General features: G+C 43.2%; 3 protein-coding genes across 20 annotated transcripts in view; 2 read left to right on the top strand and 1 right to left on the bottom strand.

Moving 5' to 3' along the window:
- AKR1A1 (aldo-keto reductase family 1 member A1) overlaps nt 1-2670 on the top strand; it is a 45901-nt gene extending 43231 nt beyond the window's left edge. For 3 of the 4 annotated variants that reach the window (XM_037907546.2, XM_037907547.2, XM_007061658.4), the window contains one exon: nt 625-795. In XM_037907546.2, coding sequence (XP_037763474.1) covers nt 625-690 — 66 coding nt within the window. In that variant the 3' untranslated portion in view covers nt 691-795. Of the gene's footprint in view, nt 1-624; nt 796-2619 lie in introns of those variants that run through there. The other variant, XM_043521620.1, reaches the window with a different exon arrangement.
- Nucleotides 2671-4372: 1702 nt separating this feature from the next.
- Nucleotides 4373-21657, top strand: LOC102933112 (nuclear autoantigenic sperm protein). Of its 14 annotated transcripts, none has more exons than XM_037907534.2 (16): nt 4410-4544; nt 6443-6568; nt 7499-7555; nt 8568-8678; nt 9352-9432; nt 10085-10194; nt 10952-12010; nt 14448-14530; nt 16486-16571; nt 16729-16802; nt 17953-18141; nt 18595-18761; nt 19669-19725; nt 19829-19900; nt 20879-21010; nt 21493-21657. In XM_037907534.2, the coding sequence occupies exons 2-16, from the start codon at nt 6498-6500 to the stop codon at nt 21544-21546; spliced, it is 2403 nt and encodes an 800-aa protein (XP_037763462.1). In that variant the 5' UTR covers nt 4410-4544; nt 6443-6497; the 3' UTR covers nt 21547-21657. The 14 variants fall into 14 exon arrangements, with proteins under 14 accessions (XP_037763472.1, XP_037763465.1, XP_043377553.1 ...); XM_043521614.1 differs by lacking the exons at nt 4410-4544; nt 6443-6568 and adding an exon at nt 4847-4953 and having other exon boundaries at nt 10952-11223; nt 11275-12010; XM_043521613.1 differs by lacking the exons at nt 4410-4544; nt 6443-6568 and adding an exon at nt 4847-4953 and having other exon boundaries at nt 10952-11706; nt 11758-12010.
- The window catches only part of CCDC17 (coiled-coil domain containing 17), a 45314-nt gene continuing 36034 nt past the window's right edge, over nt 14525-23804 (bottom strand). The window contains exons 32-33 of one of the 2 annotated variants that reach the window (XM_043521607.1): nt 21776-21898; nt 14525-14663 (exon numbers count right to left, since the gene is read on the bottom strand). In XM_043521607.1, coding sequence (XP_043377542.1) covers nt 21869-21898 — 30 coding nt within the window. In that variant the 3' untranslated portion in view covers nt 14525-14663; nt 21776-21868. Of the gene's footprint in view, nt 14664-21775; nt 22684-23804 lie in introns of those variants that run through there. The other variant, XM_043521606.1, reaches the window with a different exon arrangement.

The following is a 23804-nucleotide window of genomic DNA, read 5'->3' as shown; positions in this document are numbered from 1 at the left end:
GCCACCCGCTCAAAAGCCTATATTCAGTTAGAGGACATGGATGAAATCCTGCTCCCAATGAAGCCAAATGGGAGTTTTTCCAAGACTTCAGTGGAATCAGGATTTCCAACTGTATGTTTAGTGACTAGGAGTCAGGACTCCTGAGTTCATTAACCAACCCTGCCACTGCCTCACTGTGTGACTTTGAGCAAGTTACTTAACTTCTCTGCCTCAGTGTATCCATCTGTAAAACTGGCATAACCACACTTTTCTCTATGGTATCTCACAGGAGTGTTGAGAGTTAGACCAATAATTAATGTTTTAAGTGCTTTGCAAAGTACTCACATTGTAGCAATTACTAGATAAATGTTGCAAATAAGAAGCCCTAATTGTTCTTAATCCAATTCCTCAGGCCCTAGCCACTGAAAGTGATATTTGTTGCAGGCTACAGAGAATTCTCTTGGAAAAAAGATGATTTTCTAGTAGTACTATGCCTTGGGGAGAAAGGGGAGCAGTGATTGTTAAAGATATCCTTGCTAAGGACTGGGATGTAAAGGAAACTAGATTCTGCATGGTTCCATTTTTAATTTCAAGCAAAAACTGGATTTTCATCTTTCTGACTCAGATTGTCTTTTTATTTCACAGGTGGATGGAAAACTAGTAGCAAGAGATGCTGGACACCCCTTTTATCCTTTCAATGACCCCTATTAACTACAGTAGATTGGGCATTAGAATAGGACTCCATGCACTCGTTCCCACAGTAGTTGTTGCCACTGTTTATCAAAAATCTTTCCGAATAAAATCTGGTGTTCTAAATATTAGGCTTCTGTGGGTTTTCCTATAGCATAGTATATTGCATATAATGCATCCTCTTCCTACAGATGATGTAATACCCACATCAGCGCTCATGAGGCTTATTATATAATACACTGCATGCTCGCTGCTATGATGTTCATGCTGGTATGATGTTCATGGGGGAGGACGAGGGACTCTATATCATGAAAGATGACCAGACTCTGAAAATGTAAAACTAGGATAATACACTAGTTTTGAATTGGGATATGTGCATAAAACAATTTTTATGTCTTTAGGCCAAGTGTGTGGATTAAAACTGAAATAACGGGGTTTAGTTCATATAATTATCTTATTTCTTTGGGGCTATACAGGGGCCTGTAAAATCGCTCTTCCTTCCCTGGCTTCATTTGCCTGTTATGGAAAAATAAATGCACAGCATGGCTCTAGTTCATCCCCATTCCTACTTGATGCTCAGTTTCAAATCTAACAAAAGTTCCAGTTGTCCTGTCCTGAAAGCTTCCCACCTCGGCAGCTTCTGAAGGAACTTTTCTGGAAGCTTTGCCTATCTTTTCACCTAACCCAGACTCAGCAGCAGCTATCCAATTCAGTTTTTTGGGAGGATACTGGATTAGTTCCTAATGATACCACAGGTGCAGCTAGGGCCTGTTACAAGGTCCCTTCCAGCTTCTTTACTGAGTACCAGGATGCTCTAACCTAGAAGATGCTGGATTGGGAGTCAGAAGAGCTAGGTTCTATTCCTGGCTCTGCCACTGTCCTCTAGCATGACCTTGGGCAAGTCACTTCCTCTCTATGCCTCCTTTTCTGTTCCCCCCCCCCCCCCTTTGTCTGCCTTGCATGTTAGCTCTTCAGGGTAGGAACTATCTATCTTCACAGGCCTCCTATAATCTCTGTGCCAGCACTACTGAATGCTTCTGCTCAAACCTCCCTAGTCCCAGGAAGGGCCTGCAGAACTTTCCACCCTTGCAGCTTATCCCTGAAACTGAACAGGGCTCTTTCTTTCAAGACTGTCTCTGGGAGTCTATTTCCTTCTTCAGATGTTTTATTTTGGGCTGGTTATCCCATTTCTCCCTTCTTGGCTCCCAAGCCTGATTTGTCTTTTCACTCCAGCTGCTATCCTACTCCTAACCAGGCCAAGCTATCCCTTGTTCTCAGTTCTACCACTGAACTACTTCATTAAAAGGGCTCAGTCGCTGTGGACAGGACCTCTAGGAACTAACAATATTTAGGTTTTTTCCCTTATCATTTGTACGGAGCAGCATGGTCTTACGAAGTAAGCATGGGACTTGTATGCAGTAATTCTTTACTCTCTAATACCATCTGACACTGATTCCTTCTATAGCCATGGTGCAGTCATTTAACTTCCCTATTTAATTCTGCCATCTGCAAAATGGAGTTAATTTATAATGCCAGAGACAGAGCATTATAAAAGGACATGTTGGCCTGGCTTGTCAAACTTAAAACAAAGGGCTGCCTTAAATTTTTGATAAAAGATAATGTTGGGTTTAACAAATTTTGGGGTCACACAAATTCATAGATTTTTAGGCCAGAAAAGGTGGGAAAAGGGACCATTATGATCATGTAGTCTGACCTTCTGCATAACAGAGGCCATTAAAGTTTCATCCAATGATTGCTGCATTGAGCCTAACAGTTTGTGGTTGAACTGGAACGCATCTCTTAGCAAGACATCCAATCTTCATTAATGTAATTGCTAAGAAACCAGACATTTTCTTTAGCAAACAATTGTAGAAGTTGAAGATGAAGCCACACTATTCCTATTCTGTGTCTTCTTGACTTCAAGCATCTCTGTTTTAATTATTGTTCTAGGTTAATCACACATGGATAACACATGGATAACTATTAAAATGTGCACTCATTGCTGATTGGTAAAGTACTAATTTCTTTTATTGATTCTTCTCTTTGCAGATATTATAGTTGAAAGCACTATGTATACTGTTCTTTAAACACTAATATCTTTCCAAGGAAAATGGTTTTATCTACATGTATTCTTTCCCTTTTTTTGGTAATTGTATGCTCTTAAAGAATTTGTTCAGTGTTTATGGCTTGACCTAGATGTAGAAAATTGCAAATACCAGAAACCCAATTAAAGCATTTTTAAAAAACTATTACCCCCACCAGTACCAGGTGCTTCAGTGGAAAATGCAAGGAATACCATATTAGATAACTAAAGAATAAGCAGCCCATAGCCAAATTTCTTCCTAACCCACATCCGTGAGAGATTAGTTTATACCCCAAAGCAGGAACGCGTGTATTGATTGATAAATATCTGTGAATGTTCTCTGTTCCTTTTTTGAATTGTACTAAATTGTTGACATAAATTATACCTTGAGGCATTGAGTTCCACATGTTAATTATGGATTGTTTGTGTTTAATTTTTTCCCTTTGTATTGGATTTAAATTTTCTGCCCTTCAATGTAATTGTTCTTGGATTATGCAAAAGGATAATTAAGAGTGTGTCCTACTCTTCTTCTCTATCATTCACAATTGGTCTACCTCCATCATGTCTCCTCTTAGGCACCCATGCTTTACGGCTCTAATGGTCTCCTTGCACCTAAAAACTCCAAACCTTTCCAGTCTCTTACTCTTCTCATTGGGAAATCAGTGCTTCTAACCCTTTCTGTTGCCTGTCTCTTATTTCTAAGCTATCCTTTTTGAGATAGGATGACCTGAACTGGACACAGCATTTCAGAGAAAGGTATAGCATTGATTTATATGATGGGATTATTTTAATGTTCAGCTCTATTCTTTATGCTTCTTAAAACGTTTACTTTTTATGACTGCTGTGGCCTATTGAGCAAAATATTATTGGTCTGGGATAGCCGGAGGGCTCTTCAGCTTGGGAAAGGTGGGGGCGTATACTTTGTCTAAAGGGCAGCACCAACAGTCCTGGCGCTGTCCCTCTGAGGAGTTAACACCCCCTTAGGCTGGGTAGCACCCACTCATCTGTTTTAGCTCGTTTTAACTGCGCACACCTGACTTCCACTTTAAAGAAGCATTGGAAGTGCTTGGGCTTGTGCTCCCACAGCTGGTGGAGCCCGTTAGAGGCCGACGTTTTTGGGAAGTGCCATGGGGCAGCAGCAGATCCCCTTACGGGGGGCCTGCAGCAGGAGGGCCTAGGCCAGTGAAAGGGGGTGTGCAGAGTGGACGCGAGTCCCACTACAGGGGTTGTGTTGAAGGAAAGTGCACAGTGCAGACCTCAGGAGCAGGGGGCCTGGGGTGCAGGCTCCCAGTAGGGACTGGGCCTGCACGGTGCACTGTAGGGAGTCCGACGGTGGAGGCCGCAGGGAAGATGGCGGCGGCCGCAGCCCCTCTCTTGTCATCGTCCGTCCCCACAGCGGGCCAGCTATTGCAGAGTACCCCCCCTTCCGACTACGTTTCCCAGTATGCTCTGCGGCCCATGACTACATTTCCCAGCAAGCTGCGCGCCAGTCTCCAGACTACCTTTCCCAGCCGGCCGTGCGTCGGTCAGGCGGGGGCGCGCCTTGGGGACTACGTTTCCCAGCATGCCGTGCAATCCGGGTTCGGAGGGGGCCGCGCTCGAAGGCTGCGAAGGACGCTGGGAGCAGCAGTCCGCGGGGCTTGCGCGCGCCGCGAGGCGGGTCTGGGGCGTGTCCTCGGGGTATATAGGCAGCCGGAGGGGCCGGGGGCTGCACTCTGCCGTCGTCGCCCCTGTCAGGCTCCATGAAATCTGCTGCCGCCTGTGCTGAGCTCGCCCCAGGCCCCCCGCCTAGGTACCGCGGCACGGGCTGGGCGCGCCAGGCCGGCTTCGCTGTGGGGGGCGGGCCGAGCGGCGTGGGGGGGAGCCGGTATGCGGGGGGGGCGAGTAGCGCGGGCCGACCCGCAGGGCCGCGGCTCCGCGCCGCCGGGACGAGCAGTGACGGGGGCGGCGAGGAGGGGGGACGCTGAGAAAGGCTGGGACCCGGCCCGGTTCCCCTCTGAGCGCCGCCGCCCTCCCCGCCTGGCGGTACGTGCTGCCCCTTGCCCGGGCGCCGCGCGGGCCCGTTCGGAACGCTGGGGGATCCCACGTGACTCGCCCCCGGCCTCCGCCATGTTGGTTGGGGGCAGAGGAGCCCCACAAGGCAAACCTGCGGCGGCGCTGGGGGCGGGGCTATCCGCGTCACGTGGCCTCGGCTGCTGCCTGTGAGCGGCCGCCGTTGGGGTTTGGCGCCAAACGGGGGGCGGGGGCGGACCGGAGAAAGGCGGGAAAAGGGCCTATTGTCTCCATGAGGGGCGGTGCCTCCTGAGGGAGCGAGGCCCCGCCTCGAGCGCGGGGGTGTGTGTGGTGGAGGGCAGTCACTCCCCCCACCCCCAAGCGCTGCTGGGGGGGCTGGGGCCGTGTTGGGGGCGGGGAAGGTGGCTGCAGTCACCCCGCCCCATGGTGATGTTTGTGTCCGGTGGCAGTGTGTGGCCGTGATTGCTCCCCTCAGCTGGGTGTGGGGGGGATGGTACTGTTCCCTCATGTTGGGTGGGAGGCCCCATTGTACCTACGTCGTGTAAACATAGCCATCAGCCTTGGCTGTGGGATGCCAGGTCTGGCCCTATGGCTTCCACTCCTGTGCCAGGCCTGGCTTTGATAGGAGCCTGGCTGTGTGACTTGCTCATTGTGAAGATGCCTCAGCGCTTGGCATAGCCAGGCGAAGGGGTTGGGGGCTGTATAAGTGATTAACACCAGTGGGCTGAGCCTCAGATACCCCTTTATATGGGGTACCTATGATCCCTTTTCTAGAAGTCAGGAGTTCTGAAGGGCAGACTTTAAATGATCCAAGGCCGAGGCAAAGTAGGATTTGGAGTTCAGGGGTGTAGGCACCATACTCACAGGCCACACAGACATCTCTGTACTTGCAGCCCTAGGTAACGCTGTAGTTCTCTACAAAATAACTACCCTAACTTGTACAGCATGGGTTAGGAAGGCTGGTTTAGTAGGTAGGGCACTGGAGAGCTGAGTTCAGTCTCATCTCACCTAAAAATTTCCCATCTGACCATATATGAGTGAATGTGTTCTGTGTTTCCATTCCCCACCTAGACTAATACGTCCTTATCTCTGTGTTGGGATGATAAAGTCCAGTAATAATTGAGATATTGTGATGATGAGAGCTGTATAAGTACCTAGATAGTATCCTGTGTCACTGAAAGGGTTGTCTACATACAAATTTGTATGTAATCTGAATTGGCTTCCTAAAACCAAATTGGTTATTTTGGTGCAACTCTGTTTAGATGGGTTTCAGAGTAGTAGCCATGTTAGTCTGTATTCGCAAAAAGAAAAGGCGTACTTGTGGCACCTTAGAGACTAACAAATTTATTTGAGCATAAGCTTTCGTGAGCTACAGCTCAAGTGAGCTGTAGCTCACGAAAGCTTATGCTCAAATAAATTTTCTTAGTCTCTAAGGTGCCACAAGTACACCTTTTCTTTCTGTTTAGATGCTCTCCTTTGTTTGAAACCCATGAGTGTCAAACCACAAAACTGCACTAACTGCTTTAACTAACCTGGGTTTTAAATTGTGCAGGTAGGTAAAGGTAAACCATGTAGCCAGGCCTAAAGAAAGGCGCTGAGCCTAATTGAATTGTGTATACAAAGCAGTATGCCTTCTTAGCAAATCTCCACTTAGAAAGTGCTGTCCCCTCTCCTTAGGACATACTCTGGCTATTAGGACTCGGCTCCATGTGGTCCTGTTGGGTGATGGTTCATGGTAAAGAGGGCACATTTTGTAATCCCATCTTCATTTCACCAAAGGCCTCCACCTTCACTGAGCCAGAGGTAGGAAACAGGCTGCACTGGCTACCCTAAATACTGTGCTCTCTTAAGGGCCATTGTCACATTAAGTTCTTCTGACAAAAACCTCAGATTATTTAAAGTGAAAAGCGTTTTTTTGTGTGTTTGTGTGTGTTGTTTTTTAAATCTATTCGCCATCTATACTGTTACGCTTGTAGTTTGGGAGGGGAAGTGAACTTTCAAAGTGAGAACGGCACTTGAGTCCACTCTAAGATGATGCATGGCAAAACTTAGTGCCCCCCCCCTTTTTTTTTTTTAAGCACTAGATGAGATGTTTCCTAAACTCCAGAATAGTGGTCCTGTGGGCTAGAGCTAGCTACATGCATGATGCTGGCTTCCTATTTTGAGCTACAAAGCTACCTTCAGATAGGTAAAACATACTCATTATTTCCCATGTAAGCAGTTGCTGTGGTTGACCTGAGTGTTATGCAGTTGATTCTGAGTGGGATGGGAGGTGTTCATGAATGGGTGAGCTAGCCAGCAGTCCAAGACTACTACCTCTGTCTTAAAATTAGGGCTGATCAAAATCTTTCAGTCAACTTCTTTTGACAGAAAACTGGGTTTTTAACTAAAGAAACACTTCGGTGAAAAGGATCTGGTTCTCCCTACTTATTTTCTTATTAGACAACCAATAATTTTTGTTGGGGGGGGGGGGGAAACTGAAGTGTTGGTTATTGATGAAAAGTCAATTTTCTACATAAATTTCTACATTTTTGATCCGCTATAATTACAGAATGGTCCACAGTGTAGACAAGCTTGCAGATACCTATTCTGGAAAGTCAGAAGTCTGAAATTGTGCACTAGATTTCTCATATTACTGATTCTGGAAATGTGAACTTCTAGTCACTTCATCACCATTTGGTAACACCATGGACAACACTGCAAATCCATTCTAATTGCTTGTTGAATCTTCAGTTGTAGAATGGAAGAGGAATTGGCTGCTCCCTCCACTTCTGCAGACAAAACTGATAGGTAAGGGATTTGTGAGATAGCAGGCTAAGGTTGGCAAACAAAAAAATAGGGTAATAGTGGATCTTATTTCAAATTAATATTTAAATCTGACATTGTGCTTAGCTCTAGATATTAAAGGCTACAGATGTCTCATGTTGCCATACAAGAAACCACAGTTTAGGAATACTCTTCTGCTCCCCCTCTCTGGGCTAACACCAGTTAAGTCCTTATTCCAGAAAAACACTGCATTAACAGCCTGTGATTCCTTCCGCTGGTAGCTGTAGCACAAAAGTTTGCTTTAGGCATGGCTGCATGACAAATGTGTGGGGGTTTTTTAATGGGTGGTAATAGGCCAACGTTCCACTTTTATGCAGCTGAGCTTCCTGTCTTCATAGATCATAGAATAGAATATCAGGGTTGGAAGGGACTTCAGGAGGTCATCTAATCCAACCCCCTGCTCAAAGCAGGACCAATCCCCAATTTTTGGCCCAGATCCCTAAATGACCCCCTCAAGGATTGAACTTGCAACTCTGGGTTTAGCAGGCCAGTGCTCAAACCACTGAACTGTCCCCTTCTTTCTGCAGGACTTTATACAGTTTTCTCTGTCACCTTTTCAATGTAAACTCTTCTCATGTTGGAGTGTTGTATACAAGCCTCTGACTTAGCTGAATACTGAAAGTTGGCTATTAAGCAGTCTTTCTGGGATCTGCTTCTTGCAGTTAATGGTTAAATTTATTTTAATGTGAGAAATGGAAAAATCTTTGTCCCCTTAGTGCTGGTGCAGATGAAAGTTCTCTAACCGTAACTGAATAATAATGTGGGGGGGGGAGGCTCGCTATTTAGTGCTTCTATACACGTTGCTGGTTGGTGTTTGACTCTTGGTGGGAAGAGTTTGAAGGCTGGATTTAAAGATTCTGGGAAGTGGAATTGTGTGAACAGCAGGGGGCTACAAACCTCCCTCCAATTTGTAGACTTGGAGATGCTCTCCCAACTGTACAGTGTCTAACCTAGCCCGTGTTCTGTAACTTTACAGTATGGATGTGGATGGAGAAGCCAAAAAACTGCTGGGCTTAGGGCAGAAACACTTGGTATTGGGAAATATTCCGGCAGCTGTTAATGCATTCCAGGAGGCTGCTAGTATATTGTAAGTAACTGAACACGTTGCTTTTTACTTGGATTCTTGTTTTGGGCACATCACTGAAGTGAATCAAGCTGAAATGTAGATACTTATCTCAGGCCTAGACAAGCTGTCTTTATAGGTAGTCTGCAAGTATCTGAATATAATTACCAGGAAAATTGAGGATTGTACCATGTCTATGTAGATTTCTTTTGAAATAATACATTTGTGCTGCTTAGGCACTTAACTATTGGAATAGTGGCCTACAGTGCCTCAGAAATCAACATCTCAAGAAACCAAACCAGCCCATATATTGCAAAATAAGGAGTGTTCTGCAATGCAGATCTCATAAGTCTAACCACTAGAGAAACATAATCTATAAATTGCAAGCAAAGCAGAGGCAAATTGCTTAGCCTCTCGAGGAAAAGAGCATTTAGAACAGAGGACAGTCTTGAAAACCCACTCTCGGGTGCTCTGAGCAACCAGAACTTTCAGTAAAAACCATTCCAGTTATCAGAAGGGAGAGAACTCAGAAGGGAGAGAACTGACATTTGCCTAAGGGTGGCAGTCACGTGGGAGTAACCGCTTGGAAATTGACTTTCCCACCCCGAAAAGATTTAAATGTTGCGTATCTGGTAATGTAAAGCTATTTCAAAACATGGTGCAAATAAGATGTATTAACTTGTATCTTTCTTTGTAGGGGTAAAAAGTATGGTGAGACAGCTGATGAATGTGCAGAAGCTTTTTTTTACTATGGAAAATCTCTCCTGGAGTTAGCAAGGTATACTAACAAAGACCCTCTAGCTGGCTTGTCAGTCCTCTGAATACATAGTATCCCTCTTCCTAGATTTTGACAGTTTAAGATGATATTTTAATTTCTTTATAAAAGGATACAAGTGGCGGAGTACTTTGATAGAAGCAACTGAAAATTTTAGTTTGGAGCCTTTGGGATGAAACAACAGTTAAATGTAATTGCCTCTCTTTAAAAATAAAAATTTAAATGGGGTAGCTGTACCTTACAAGTGGGGAATGGGTATTAGAATAAGGGGGTAGGTCATTGATAGAACACTTGAACTCAAGGAAAAATAGGAGAAATATAATATGGAGGACAGGGCAGGCAAAAGGGAACTGTTCTTACCTAGATCACTAGCAAAAGTCTAAGTGGAGTCATAGGGCATCAGTCCATCTATCCGAAATATTTTTAGAGCATCATCACCATGTTCTCTTGCCACACAAGTATGGCATGATGCTCAGTATCTACTGAAATCAAGAGTCTGGCCTGGAATAGGAGGCTTTTGCAGGCTAGAACGGGTATAGTAGAAGACCTGTAGGTGGGAGAGGTGCTAGGTAGAGCAGTCAAATGGTATGTTCCTTTGAGCACACAATGTATTCCTTGGTGCTTGTGTGCAGCTGACTTGCTTCTATTTTTCTAGAATGGAAAATGGTGTATTGGGAAATGCCTTGGAAGGAGTGCAAGTGGAAGAAGAAGAAGGCGAAAAAGCAGAAGATGACTCAATGGTAGAAAATGCTGATAACATAGATGGTATGTAGAGTTATCTAACATGCCATAGAGATGCCAAGCTGTATTGCCTTGTGTAAATATTGGACCTGGATTCTTTACTTTACTTCCCTAGATGATCTGAAACTTTGTACCGAAACTTTTAGCAGGTGGAAGAATCTTGTTCTATAAATTTCCCAACCCTAGCTAAAAGACTTTTATTTTGCAAGAAACTCTTTGTTCACACTAGCTTTGAGTCAAGGGGTCACAAAATTTGTCAATTGTGAAGCATTACACTCAAACTTCCTTTCCTGTTCTAAGCTTTCCAGCCAGCTAGGACTGCTTTGTGCACTTGCAGCAGTACAGTGGCATGTGGTATCATTCGCTTAAAGTTGGTCATAAGGGGAGAATTTATTTTGGGTCAGACTCACCAAACTGTCCTCACTTTAAAAGTTCATGGGCAGTTTTCATTCTATCGTACATTGCAGAGGATTATTGCACAAGGAGTTTTTATCCATCTAGACAAATGGATTTAACTTGGCATCTCTTGCTCAGCTGTGACTAAAAATGCTAATGCATAAAACTGTATATTGCTTGAGTGGTCACTTACAAGACTGTAGGATCTCCCAGAGTTTGTTGCTTGGGACCCAGCTTCTTTAGATTTCAAAAGGAATTGAGTTTAGGAACATGTGCTACACACACACACGTTGGAGGGTCTGAGGGTGGTATTTTCAATTTCCATTAATGCTTTTATCACTAAACTCGAAGAAATGTTTATGCTTCATCTTCCTTAACTATGTAGAAGAAGCAAGGGAGGAGTTGAGAGAGCAGGTATATAACGCCATGGGGGAAAAGGAAGAATCCAAAAAATCTGCAGAAGAGTCTCCAGTACTGAATGAAGCTGGGAAGGAAACAGAAGGAGAGGATGTGGAGATGGGAGGTAAAACAAGAGAAGAGGAAGCAATTGCTGACGTGGAGACGAAGCTTAAAGAGAAGGCAGAAGAGCAGGTAGAGGCAGATATGCAGGAGAAGACAGTGGCAGGAGAGCAGGTGGCAGAAGCCACAGAAGAGCGGGTAGAGGCAGCCACGGAAGAGGAGGCAGTGGCAGAAGCCACAGAAGAGCGGGTAGAGGCAGCCACGGAAGAGGAGGCAGTGGCAGAAGCCACAGAAGAGCGGGTAGAGGCAGCCACGGAAGAGGAGGCAGTGGCAGAAGCCACAGAAGAGCGGGTAGAGGCAGCCACGGAAGAGGAGGCAGTGGCAGAAGCCACAGAAGAGCGGGTAGAGGCAGCCACGGAAGAGGAGGCAGTGGCAGAAGCCACAGAAGAGCGGGTAGAGGAAGCCACGGAAGAGGAGGCAGCGGCAGAAGCTACAGAAGAGCGGGTAGAGGCAGCCACGGAAGAGGAGGCAGCGGCAGAAGCCACAGAAGAGCGGGTAGAGGCAGCCACGGAAGAGGAGGCAGCGGCAGAAGCCACAGAAGAGCGGGTAGAGGCAGCCACGGAAGAGGAGGCCGTGGCAGAAGCCACAGAAGAGCGGGTAGAGGCAGCCACGGAAGAGGAGGCCGTGGCAGAAGCCACAGAAGAGCGGGTAGAGGCAGCCACGGAAGAGGAGGCCGTGGCAGAAGCCATGGAAGAGAAGCTAAACAAGTCAAAAGAGGCACTGGCCTCAAAAGAAACACTGTTTGCAGCTGGAAATGCCACTACACCTGCAGAGGGCAAAGAGCCAGCTAATGAAATAGAAACTGAAGAAAAAGTTGAAGTAGCTGTTAAGGTAGAGAAAGAGAGAGATGACCTGATGGAAGAGGGAGATGGTGCTAAGGTAGAAAAAGAAGAGGAGAAAGATGACCTGATGGAAGAGGGTGAAGGTAACAGGGATAGGAGAAGTACTTGTGGGTGGATTACTTGATGGATTTGACTTGCTAACCAGGGGTTAAAAATTACATTTCCATTCAGAATTTTCTGTTTGCCATAGACTAATGGAAGGTCTCAAACAAGGGGCACTTGGATATTAAAATCCTCCAAGTAACTGGCTTCAGTTAAGTTTCAAGGAGCAGTGAATAGTTTTAGTTTCTGTCTAATGCTTAACTAACTGCAAAGCAAAATCTTTATGTGGATATCATTTTGGGGGCTGTGGCTAGGTTCAGTGGTAATGTTTGGAAAGCAATAACTAGGCTGGTAGAGAATACTGAATGGATGTCCACTTGCATGTATCTGGGTTTATTGCACTAACCTTCAAATAATTTGAACCACGAGTTGCCTCTGGTCCTAATCTCCCATTCTAGACAGTGGGGCAGTAAAGTAGAATCCACTGAATTGATACATATAATAGCACGTCTCCTTGTTATGAGAATTTGAACTCTTTTGTGGAATCTCAGTGACTAAAGAATGAACTTCATTGTGAAACTTAAATTTAATATGATAGGCTTTAAAATTCCATTGTAAATTGGTGCTAGCTAATACAAGCTTCTTCCTAAGTAGCTTTTCATGTTGTTCTGCTTCATTTAATAGCTGCTTAACTATCCTAACAAACCAGAAAACAAACTCCATATGCTTTCCCAAATAACATACACTTAGACTTTAAGAGGCTATAAATCATCACATAGTATCTTGATTTTCCAACAATCGGAACGACTGCATGCTTGTGCCAGTTGAGCTATTCACAGCCTCATTTAATAGTGACTGAATATCCATGCAGTCTCTTAATTTCCTTAGCAACCTCTGGACAATACTAAAGGCATTTCTCATGTTGAACATCACAATGGAACTGTCTGTACCAATCACAAAGAATGTAATGTAGCTACACTGTAAAGCAGTGGCTCTCAACCCTTCCAGACTATTGTATGCCTTTCTGCAGTCTGATTTGAATATAAATATTCTACTTACATTTCAATGTATAGTATATAGAGCAATATAAACAACTCATAGTCTGTATGCAATTTTAGTTTGTACTGACTTTGCTTGTGCTTTTTATATTGCCTGTCATAAAACTAGGCAAATATCAAGATAAGTTGATGTACCCCTTGACCTCTACATACCCCTAGGGGTATCTGTACCCTGGCTGAAAACCACTGGTGTAAAGTATCTTCAATTACCATACATTGTGCAGGTAGACCTTTGTATTCTTTCTCTTGCCTCAGACTCAGTCTGTACCCACAAGAAAAATAGTTCTTAACTCTTATTTCCCAGATGATAAGAAAAAAAGCACACTGACGTCCATTTATTAACTTTGGAAGTGCTTATTTGACAACCACATCGTGGTCTAATAAATGTCTTGTCCTCCAGCCTCAAGTTTTTAGTCACGTTTGCAGAGGTAAATTATCTAAAAGTCTCTTATTAGGAAGCTAAACACCTAGTATCTTTATTCTCACTCTAATCAATTACATCTCATACATAGAAACTTGGTCTGTTTTTGCAGCAGGTACGCCATTGCCAATGTGGCTGTTGAATCTGGCTCTAGTTATGGCAGTTACCAAGTTACCACAGTTGACCTCCCACACCTATGTTCTTTTTGTCAAAAGTAACTGGCTTCCTCAAGAAAAGTAAAATTTGACCAGCTCACAGGCTGGTTCCAGCTTCCAAACAAAACAGAACCTTCTTTTTCCAGATATATTTTTGTATTTGCCACGCTGGCATAGGATACCAATCCTGGTGTATAGCAAGCTTTCCCATCCACTTCCCTTACGTATCAGATGGCTTGTGCCCAAAAGTAAATGCTGGCCGCCATCCCCCTGCCTCTTCCCCAGGTTCCCTCCCCCCCCGCCCCAACTTCCCATTGCTAGGATTAATTATATAACTCTACATTTAAAGCACTTTGCTGCCCCATAAATTCACAAGCTGAACTGGCACTGCAAAATAGCAAGTTGTCTGAATTCATAAGCAGTTTGCATTTGAGTTTTAGACACAGCTACCACACATGGGGTCAGAAATACTATCTTGCTGAAAACATTTGTGACTTGTAGGATGACATACCAGTCATTGGGTGACTGTTTATAACTCCATTGACTTCACTGGGAGCTCCCATGGAATAATCCGAATTTAGCCCTAAATAAACTTCCATTCTAGGCAGCACTAAGTCAGAAAATTTAATGTTAAACTGCTACTGTACAACTACAGTAACTAATGTTTTGAGCACGGTGGGTAGTGCAAAGGCTGCAGTGTCACTTTAACTGTTCCAAAGTTGCACATAATACTCATCACGAGAAAGAGGGGGATGCTTACCTCTAAACAATTGAACCGAGCAAAATAGATTGTTTAACAGGTATAGCAAATATCATTATTCTCCTCCACTAACTTTCCTTGCAGAAACAGAAGGATCAGATGAGGAAGATAAAGAAAATGACAAAACTGAAGATAATAAAGAAAATGACTCGACCGTTGAAGATAAGGTGAGCTCTTTTGACTTAGATTGATGATGTGTTCTTCCAAATGAACTGAGAACTAATGCTTATGGCATTGGTTAGATCCAGGCACAGAAGTGTTCTATTCCTGACCTCAGGTCCTCCTCATATTCTGGTAATCCTAAAAGAAAAGGAGAACTTGTGGCACCTTAGAGACTAACACATTTATTTGAGCATAAGAACCTTTGCAGACACTTCACAGTGAAATACAATAGGTATATTTCTGGTAGTCTTGGGTATCAAACTATCCTCACTCATGAGCTAATGCCCCCAAGGTTATGGTATTACACTTGACCTACTTTGCCTTCTCGGTCCTTGCCTGACTAATACATTTGTGAAGTGTGGCTGTGCTGTTACGCGTTTTTCTCTGGACCAATAACTGCACTCTGGCAGCCAGTGCAGATACAGATTGTACCAGACTGCAGTAGTCTCACAATGACCATACTTCAGCATCACTATTCGTAATACACAGCTTGTAACGCCCATCTGATCCTTCACTAATTTGTTAAAAGATTATATCCCCCTCTTTACCTCCACACCTTAATGATTTGAGGTGAAGTGGATTTGACAGGGTTGGGAAGGAAGGAAGTAGTTCTAGCAGCTTATGGATGAGCCTCTTTGGGCCAGATGCAGCCAGTCAGCATAGGGATATGTATAATCACTAGCTCATGGGGACACTGTGGCTCTCCTGCATACCAGTGCAGGGATTGCATAATTTGAATTTTAACTATGGTGCTGTAGCAATTCAGCACACCTATGCCCTGACTTAAAGGACTTGCTTAACATGGGGTTTCTCAACCCATGGGTTGAAACGCAAAAATTGGGTCACCAGAATGTGTCAGAGTCACAGAACTGTCTGGGCTCAACTCTCCACAATAGGTGTTGTGATCTGGTGCACTGGGTTCCAGCATCGCTCAAGTTTGGCCCCTCTGTCACAGTGATACGGTCAGACCAAACCTGAGCAAAGTCGTGACTGCCTAGAGTGGGGAGCAGAGCCCAATCAGTCCGACAGGACACAAGCTGAGAGGGAGTGATTGGTGTCATGTTCTCCAGTAATACTGTCTGCCCCTGGGTGTGTGTATGTGTGCACTTTTTTTTTTTTTTTTTTGGAGAGTTATTGGCTCACCATACCTCTGCCCTCCAGTTCCTTCTTCAGACCCCCTAAGTCCTTCACTGAACCCCTAGGCCCCCTGATCTCCCCCTTATCTCTGGGCCTCGTGGGCCATGTTTTGGCAGAGATGTCTTGGCTTGCTTTACCCTCCCTCCCCAGTTGGTGGGGTTTTTTGCCTGTTCACATCTGGCCAGAGCATCTGGAATCTTAGCTCTGAGCCCCCTGCCAGATGGAACCCGTGGGGCCAGTGTGCAGTCTGGGGGCATCTTAGGGTGTGATGGTGGTGTCTCTGGGTTGTGACAGGCCATCAGGGTTGACAAATGGGTCCTGACCCAAAAAGGTTGAGATCCTCTGGTTTAACATACACCATGTTTTAGCAGACCACTACATAACTACATTAAATAGAATTTCTTTACCCCATTGTGTTGGTATTGCCATTTGGGTCTAATGGATTACCTTGCTTTAACAACCTTTATTGAGATTTCGCTTTAGCTCCTTTATCTTCTAATTCCTGGTCCTCTTACTAGTAGTATCTTAAAATTAAATTGTTCCAAGGTAATGTTGGCAGAGGTTTTCAGTAGTATTCAAATGACTGTAAATAAACTGAAGATGTGAGATGTAGTCTTAAACAGAACCTGAAATCAAGAACTCAATCTTGAGTCTCAACTAACTTGAAAATAGACTACTTTATCATCTTGGGACAGTGACAAACGAAACCACTTACTATGGCTTTAAACTTTAAATTCATGATGAGCACCTTTGCTACATTGTTACACATTGCTTCACTGAGACAAGTCTTCATTTTTAAAATAAAATTAGAATATAATTCTAGTCTTTTCAGGAAAGTGAAGAGGATGAAGTTGGAAATCTGGAGCTGGCTTGGGATATGCTGGAGTTGGCAAAAGTAATCTATAAAAGGTAAAACTTTACACGTCTTGATTTGAGTCTGTTAAAAAATAAAGGAACTTACAGGAAACCACTGGGAAGTTGGCATAATAGAGGTGCACTAGATAAAGAGGTGGAAGCCTCTGATCAGGGTTTTTATAGCAAACTAACTAAAGTTTTCTTGATTTAGACAGGAAACAAAAGAAGCTCAGCTCCATGCTGCTCAGGCTCACCTGAAACTAGGAGAAGTTAGCATTGAATCTGGTAAACTATCTGTCTGAAATCTGATTGTACATAAAGTGCTGCAGTATTAAACTGGCTTAACTTCTTGCTAACTTTCACCCCATCTCACCCACCACATAGTTATTTAAAACAGTCAGAGGTGATTCAGATTGCTGGAGAGAGAAGATAAACTTCAGACCACATGAGGGAGGTGCCCACAAGTTTGAATAGTCTTGGGACAGATAAGGGAATAAGCCAATTACCTGCCAACTAAATTCTTGAGCAAAGTGGGGGAAGGCCGTGTTGAGCCTCAGTTTGCTTTCATTGCTGGAATAGGAATAGCAGTGGCTTGGAAATAGGCTTGTACAGTTTAGCTGCTCTTGAATGTGGCTCAAGAAACTCTAGGAAATGGAGAACTTTTTCACCTTCAGTAGTAGGCCAGAAGCCTCACACACCAAACTGCTGTCAGAATGAGATGGGGGAAGAATACAAATTGAGAGGATGTTGGGTTCTAGAAATGGGCAGACTCCCTAAAACACTCAGGTTGGCTTCTTGGTGTTCTTGAATGCAGTTGCTTAATCCTGAGACTTTTGCCTCATCTTGAAGTCTGCCTCTCCTCTTGAAACAATGTGGTTCTTTATCCTCTTTGCCCCTGTTTTCTGTTTGACTAGAAAGTGATTTCAGACTGAATTCATCTGGGAAGGTTCTGTGGGTTAGGACTGCAAAATTAGGGTTGTGCATATGCCACCTCCGTAACATCAATGGGGGAATTGCAGTTTGAGGGTGGAATTATCCTTGAGCAGCTTTATTTCTTAATGTTAAAAGGTACACTCTTGGCCAATAGTCTATCAGTGGTATGTAAAATAATCGGAGTAAGAAACTGAACACAAATACCTAGTCTGCTTTTGTCTCACTTTCCCTGTTTCACCTGTATGGAAAACACTTTAAAAGTAACTGTCTAAATCACTGCTGAAATGTGGGAAGAGGATTGGGCAGGAAGTATAACACTAACTCCAGTTGAGTGTCCCTTTAATTGTTAGCATCACTCAGTGAGGCAACTGCTTTCAGTTCATGCAGAATCTGAGAGCAGTCTATGGAATAAATTAGATGGGGAGACAGACTGGTAACTTTTTTTGTTTGGCTTGATACTTATTAGTTGTATTTGTAAAGGTTTATGGCTTTTCTGTTGTAGAAAACTATGCACAAGCTATAGAAGAGTTTCAGGCATGCCTCGCCTTACAGCAGAAGTACCTAGAGGCCCATGACCGCCTGCTAGCAGAGTCACACTACCAGCTGGCACTGGCATATCACTACAACAGCCAGTTTGATGACGCAATTCTGCAGTTCCGTAAATCAGTAGAAGTCATTGACAAAAGAATGGGTAAGTAGACTTGCTAAAATTCTAGCTCAGTGGTTCTCAAACTATTGTATTTGTGAGCCCTTTCACATCACAAGCCTCTAAGTGTGACCCCCCCCTTATAAATTAAAAACACTTGTTTATATATTTAACACCATTATAAATGCTGTAGGCAAAGCGGGGTTTGGGATGGAGGCTGACAGCTTGTAAACCCCCTCTTTCCCCCCCCCCCCCCCGGTAATAACCTCATGACCCCCTAAGGGGTCCTGACCACTGTTTGAGAACCCCTGCTCTAGCTAGCAAACTGGTTAACTGTCATAGGAAAGTTGGATTGAGCTGAGGTTAGTAACATGGAAGCACACTACTCTCCACCGTTCTCTGAATGGTCTCTAATGAAGGCAGAGTAGCTCAGGTGCCCTTGCCTGTTGCATTGTTGGTTTAATAAACTGCTGACAACTTAAACCTGTATTCCTCTAGTGATGCTGACTGAACGAATAAAGAAAGCAGAAGGAGGATCCACTGAAGATGAGAAGGAGATCGAAGAATTAAACGGACTACTTCCTGAAATTAAGGAAAAGATAGAGGATTCAAAGGAGTCTCAAAAGAGTGCAAGAGTAGCTGAACTGGCTTTGAAAGCAACTCTGGTTAGCTTTTAGTTTAATTACTTTTCTAGTAAGTTGCCATTAACTAATGGTATAGCTGAAGGAGAGCAGAAGAGCCCACAACAGAAGGGTTGGCTGTACTGGTCTAGAATTAGTGATTGTCTGAAAATGACTTACCTTCCCCATGACCAGAAGCTGTTAAATCACTCAGAATGAAATATGGCTGACTTCCCTTTGACTTTGAGGGGGAAAGCATTGGACTATCACATGTTGCCTCTTCGCTTTTCCCTCTTGATTAAGCTACCTCTTATTGGACAATCAGCTGGCTCTCAACAGAGAGGCTAGAGGAGACAGTGACATCACATGCCAGCTGTTTAGCACTAAATAACCATAAGGGCAATGCTTTTTGGCAAGGGTTTGGGTTTTTTGGGCCAGATGGCAGTAGACTAGAACTAGGTTACAAATACAGCCTAGTTTTGAGAATCCTAAATTTGGTTTAAGTCTGGTTCAGCATCTGGTGGTGGCATATATCCTGAATAGTTGTATAGTGTAGCCAACCTTTCTGAAGGTGCTTCTACACTGTAGACCTTTCTAAGGCAGTTAAGTTCTGCCTGTCTGACTGATAGGCAACCTGTTTGCTCACTCACTGTGAAATACCAATTTGTTGGGTTGGTATAAATATCTACAAACTGGGTGCTTGGTACAAGAAACAAAATAACCACAACTGAAGATTAAGTACTTCATAATTTTACAGTCAGAATTGATTTGGTTAATGTAGATATAATAAATCACATCAGAGAGAAACTAAACAAACCTATTAAACCCTAACTTAATTCATGGTATAGCAGGAACCATGGATTTGTGCGGTAAAGTCCCGGCATGCTGTGGAGCTCAGAAATACAGCTGGAAGCCAGTACTTGGTTAATCACTGTGGCTTCTTTCATTTTAGGTTGGAGGCGCTACCTCCAGTTTTACACAGAGTGAAGAAAGCTGTTCCATTTCCACGGTAAGTGAAACAACTCTGAGTTCAGGCAGACATTGAAGTACTACTCAATTGGAAGGTTTTACCATTTGATGTCACTTACATTACAACCTCTATCTTGTAATAGATCCCAGTAAGAAAACCAGCTGATGGAGCATCCCAGTGTGTTACAGACATCTCTCATCTTGTCAGAAAAAAGGTGTGTCCAGATATATAGCTATTTGGACAAACTAATATAAAACTACCACTGGCTTGCACTGTGTCTCATTTGATTTCTTGGCTAAACAAAGCCTTTAATGATCACTGTTATGCACAGAACAAATTCTAAAAAAAAAAAAAAAAAAAAGGAATACTGCATAAAACTCCTTTCCCCTGGGAGCCAATCAGTCTTCCTGGAGAGTAGCTTTTGATGGTTCCTTTGTATGCTTTACAGCACTCTGCTAGATCCACACTAGTTTAACTTCAAAGCTGAATTGTGTGGGTCATGTAGGCACTTCTTAAATAAGTGCTCTACTATGTTGAGGCCCTGCATGAAGGAGCAGGGTAGGCCATAGATAAAGGGCAAACAACCAGGCTGGGTTGGGTTCCCTTATTTCCAAGTGGAAATGGAGCACTGAAGTTAAATAACAAAGTAGCAAAGCCAGTCTAAATGTGTAGTATTCATACTTCTAGTAAAATCTGACTTATTGGAGTAACCTTAAGGGAAACTAGTGTTTGGTTGTAGTTTAACATTCAAGTGTGTTCTCATTAGTATTTTCCTAATCTAAATCAAATTTCACAGCACTTTTCATTTGCCTACTGTATGTACTGTTATGACACACTATGGCTTGTCTGCATTTTGTCACACCAGCATCTTTCAGAGCAAGTTTGAAACATTTGCCCTCAGCTCTGAAGCTTAGATCAGATGTCATGGGTACTAAAAACAGAAATTTAATCTAGAACTAGGATGCTTTTCTGCCAGGTCATAATGAAGGATGACAAAAATGAAGATAGTATCAGAACTCTTACTGTAACTAAACTCTTACGCCTAAAGCTTCAACTGAATCCTAACTCCTGACTAGTTGGTGTGACCCCTCATAACTAAAAGTTGAATAGTTAATGGACAGTGACATCTAGACGCTAATTTTCTTAAGTCTTAAATTTGTACATAGTGAAGACTAAACAATTTTGTCTTCAGAGGAAACCAGAGGAGGAGACTCAACAGGGAGACAATGAAGCTAAGAAATCTAAACCAGAACCGGCTGTCAATGGTGGTGGTGATGCTGCCCCCAGTGGAAATGAGGTTGCAGAAAAAATGGAAGAGGAGGAGGTGGGCAGTTGAGTCAGAATTCTGTGCCATGTATATTTCCTTCTCTGTTCAGGCATACCTTTCATGCCTGGTACATCTAATGCTTTATTACCTTCTGGTTTAAGACTCTTCTATAAGGAGCTGGGGAATTTGCCCAGTTCAGCAGAGTGCATGTTACACACAAGATGTTTAGCCCTTAATCATTTGGAAAATAACTTGGAGTTCAGTGTATTAAATTACAGCTGAGCTAAAACACAGAATTCTCCTTTCTGCTAAAGTATTGGTGTGCAATGGAATAAAGCCTGTTTGATTTTAAGTAAAAGGACACTCAGGCTATGAAACTGTCTATAGAGTAGTGCTTGGTTTCTGTAATTACCGGTGAAATGTAGGTAACCGGTCAATGCAATTCTCCAAGCTATCAATTCATGCACCAAGTGGTAAAGTGTTAACTGATGTGGAACATATAAGACTGGCTCTTAACAAAATTCATTCCTCTCTTTCAGACAGAGAAAAGGCCACAAGTGGAATCAGGGGCTGCAGTTGAAAGTACAGTATGATAGGTCTTCAGCATGGACCACTCCTCTCCTCCCAAGGAGAATGGTTTTGTATATAGTGTATTTTTTCACTTTGGCAACTTTTGTATGACTACAATAAAGATTGTAAGCAAATGTTTCAGATTTTGCCTCAGTAAGGGTGAGTCCTGTTCCTGGTACTAAGCACAACAGTACAGATGAACAAATTCTCATCTCTATAGTATTGTGAACGAAATGTCCCAAGGACCTTTACCCAGCTACTTGGAGACTGCAATGAAGTAAACGGCATGTCACAGGGGTCTTGCTTGGCTGATTTTAGAAAGTCAACTATCTTCTTCTTGGAACATTAGATTTGATCTAGAATTAACAGCTGGGCCTGAAATAAGGAGAAAACGGAGGCAATAATTCTGTTAACAGTCTGTAGAGTTACAGCTGTCCCTCTAGATAGAGACAAAACATAATGTTTAAAAAGGCACAGGATACCTCTAGAGTTGGGTTCTTTACTACAAGAAAGGATCGGAAAAGCAAAACATTTTGATTCTTACTTTACTAAATGGTGAATGAGGCCTTTCTTAGTTGGATGGAAATGCAAATTAACACCATTCTAAAATGGTATTTCTATTATTTAAAGAAGCTTTAACTGTTCATAATATTTAAGGTCTTATCAATTTATAGTAAACCAGTTTATTAAATTAAAGGTTAGCTGTAATAACCAGAATCAGCTCAATTCATTAATGTCCTCTGAGATCATTCTCTAGTTTTTATGCATAGACTAAAAGGAGAAAACAAGTTTCCTAGTTTTTTCAACTCATTGATTTCTTAACTTTAAATGAACTAACTAGTCACTGAAATGATTCTCTCTGCACTTGAAGAGGCTACTGCTGTCAAAAACTGGTTATTGCACTTCAACAACTTCTGGCTCCAGGAGCTTCTCCCAGTTCAGTGGTCTGACTTTCTTTAAAACTTGGCAGCAAATGTGTAGTATATTTTTAATCTAATTTTAAATCATTGTGTCCTGTTGTGAAATATTAGTGGTGCACTTCATATCTTGTCCTCTTCGTGAAAAGCAACCAGATTATAAATTACTCATGGGAACTAAAAGTTGGGGGAACCCCTGGTGCAGATTGAGTAGATGTGAGAAGAAGGGAGTCTGTCTCCATTCTGCAAGTAAGAGAATGTGATGTTACAAACACAAGTGTAGGTTTAGTTTTGTCAGTTAATAAAACTATAGGGTGAGAAGGACCACAAATTATGTAACTCTACCTCTAGTCTAACCCCTTGCCAAGATGTAGGATTTGTCTCAGCCATCTGTCTTGGATAATTATCCAGCATCTTGTTGAAAACCTCCACTGAAGGAGCTTCCACACCTTCCCTAAGGCAGTTTGTTCCATTGTCCAGCTGTTCTTACAACTAGGAAGTTTTTCTTAAGACTTAATCTAAATGTGCTGTGCTGTAGTTTGAACCCACTGCCTCTTGTCCTGCCCTCTGTGGCAAGAGAACAATTTTTCTCCATCGTTATGGCAGCCTTTCAAGTAGTTGAAGATAATCATGTGCCTCCCCCTTATACCAAACTAAACCTACCCAGTTCCTTCAGCCTTCCCTGATATGGCTTGGATTACATACCTTTTATCATCTTTGTCACTCACCTCAGGTCCTTTCCAGTTCCCCTACATCCTTTTTGTACAGCAGTGACCAAAGTTAGACACAGTATTCTAATTGGGGCCTGACCAGGGCTGAATAGAGTGGTACTGTCACTTGTATGCTATGCTTCTCTTAAATCAACCCAAAATTGAAATGTTGGATGTGTGTTTTTCACAACAGCAGTGCATTGATGACTCAGGTTGGTCTACCATGACTGATTCTTCTCAGCAGTGGTGCTGTCAAGCCAGTTATTCCACATTCAGTGTATCATAGAACTGGAAGGGACCTCAGGAGGTCATCTAGTCCAGTTCTCAGGACTAAGGATTATCTAGACCGTGCCTGACACATGTTTGGAGATTTTTAAGAGCAGGTTAGACAATAATGGAGATTCTACAACCTCCCTAGGCAATTTGTTCCAGTGCTTAACCACACCGACAGGAAGTTCTTCCTAATGTCCAACCTAAACCTCCCTTCCTGCAATTTAAGTCCATTACTACTTGTTCTATCCTCACAGGTTAAGAACTTTTTTTTTTCTCCCTCCTCAACCTTTTGGGTACTTGAAAACTTATCTCCCCTCTGTCGTCTTTTCCAGCTTAAACAAAGCCAATTTTTCCAATCTTCCCTCAATTCATTTTCTAGAC

Source organism: Chelonia mydas, chromosome 8, assembly GCF_015237465.2.
Source record: "Chelonia mydas isolate rCheMyd1 chromosome 8, rCheMyd1.pri.v2, whole genome shotgun sequence".
Taxonomy (NCBI): Eukaryota; Metazoa; Chordata; order Testudines; family Cheloniidae; genus Chelonia; species Chelonia mydas.
The sequence above is the reverse complement of the archived record's forward strand: the minus strand, read 5'-3'. Positions and strand labels throughout refer to the sequence as shown.

Bases quoted from the DNA above. Each gene is read 5' to 3' on its own strand.
- LOC102933112 (XM_043521610.1), top strand. From the start codon at position 4,862: ATGTTGGTTGGGGGCAGAGGAGCCCCACAAGGCAAACCTGCGGCGGCG. The intron at 8,679-9,351 runs GTAAGTAACTGA...CTTTCTTTGTAG, and splicing joins CAGGAGGCTGCTAGTATATT to GGGTAAAAAGTATGGTGAGA. The intron at 14,531-16,485 runs GTGAGCTCTTTT...ATATAATTCTAG, and splicing joins ACTCGACCGTTGAAGATAAG to TCTTTTCAGGAAAGTGAAGA.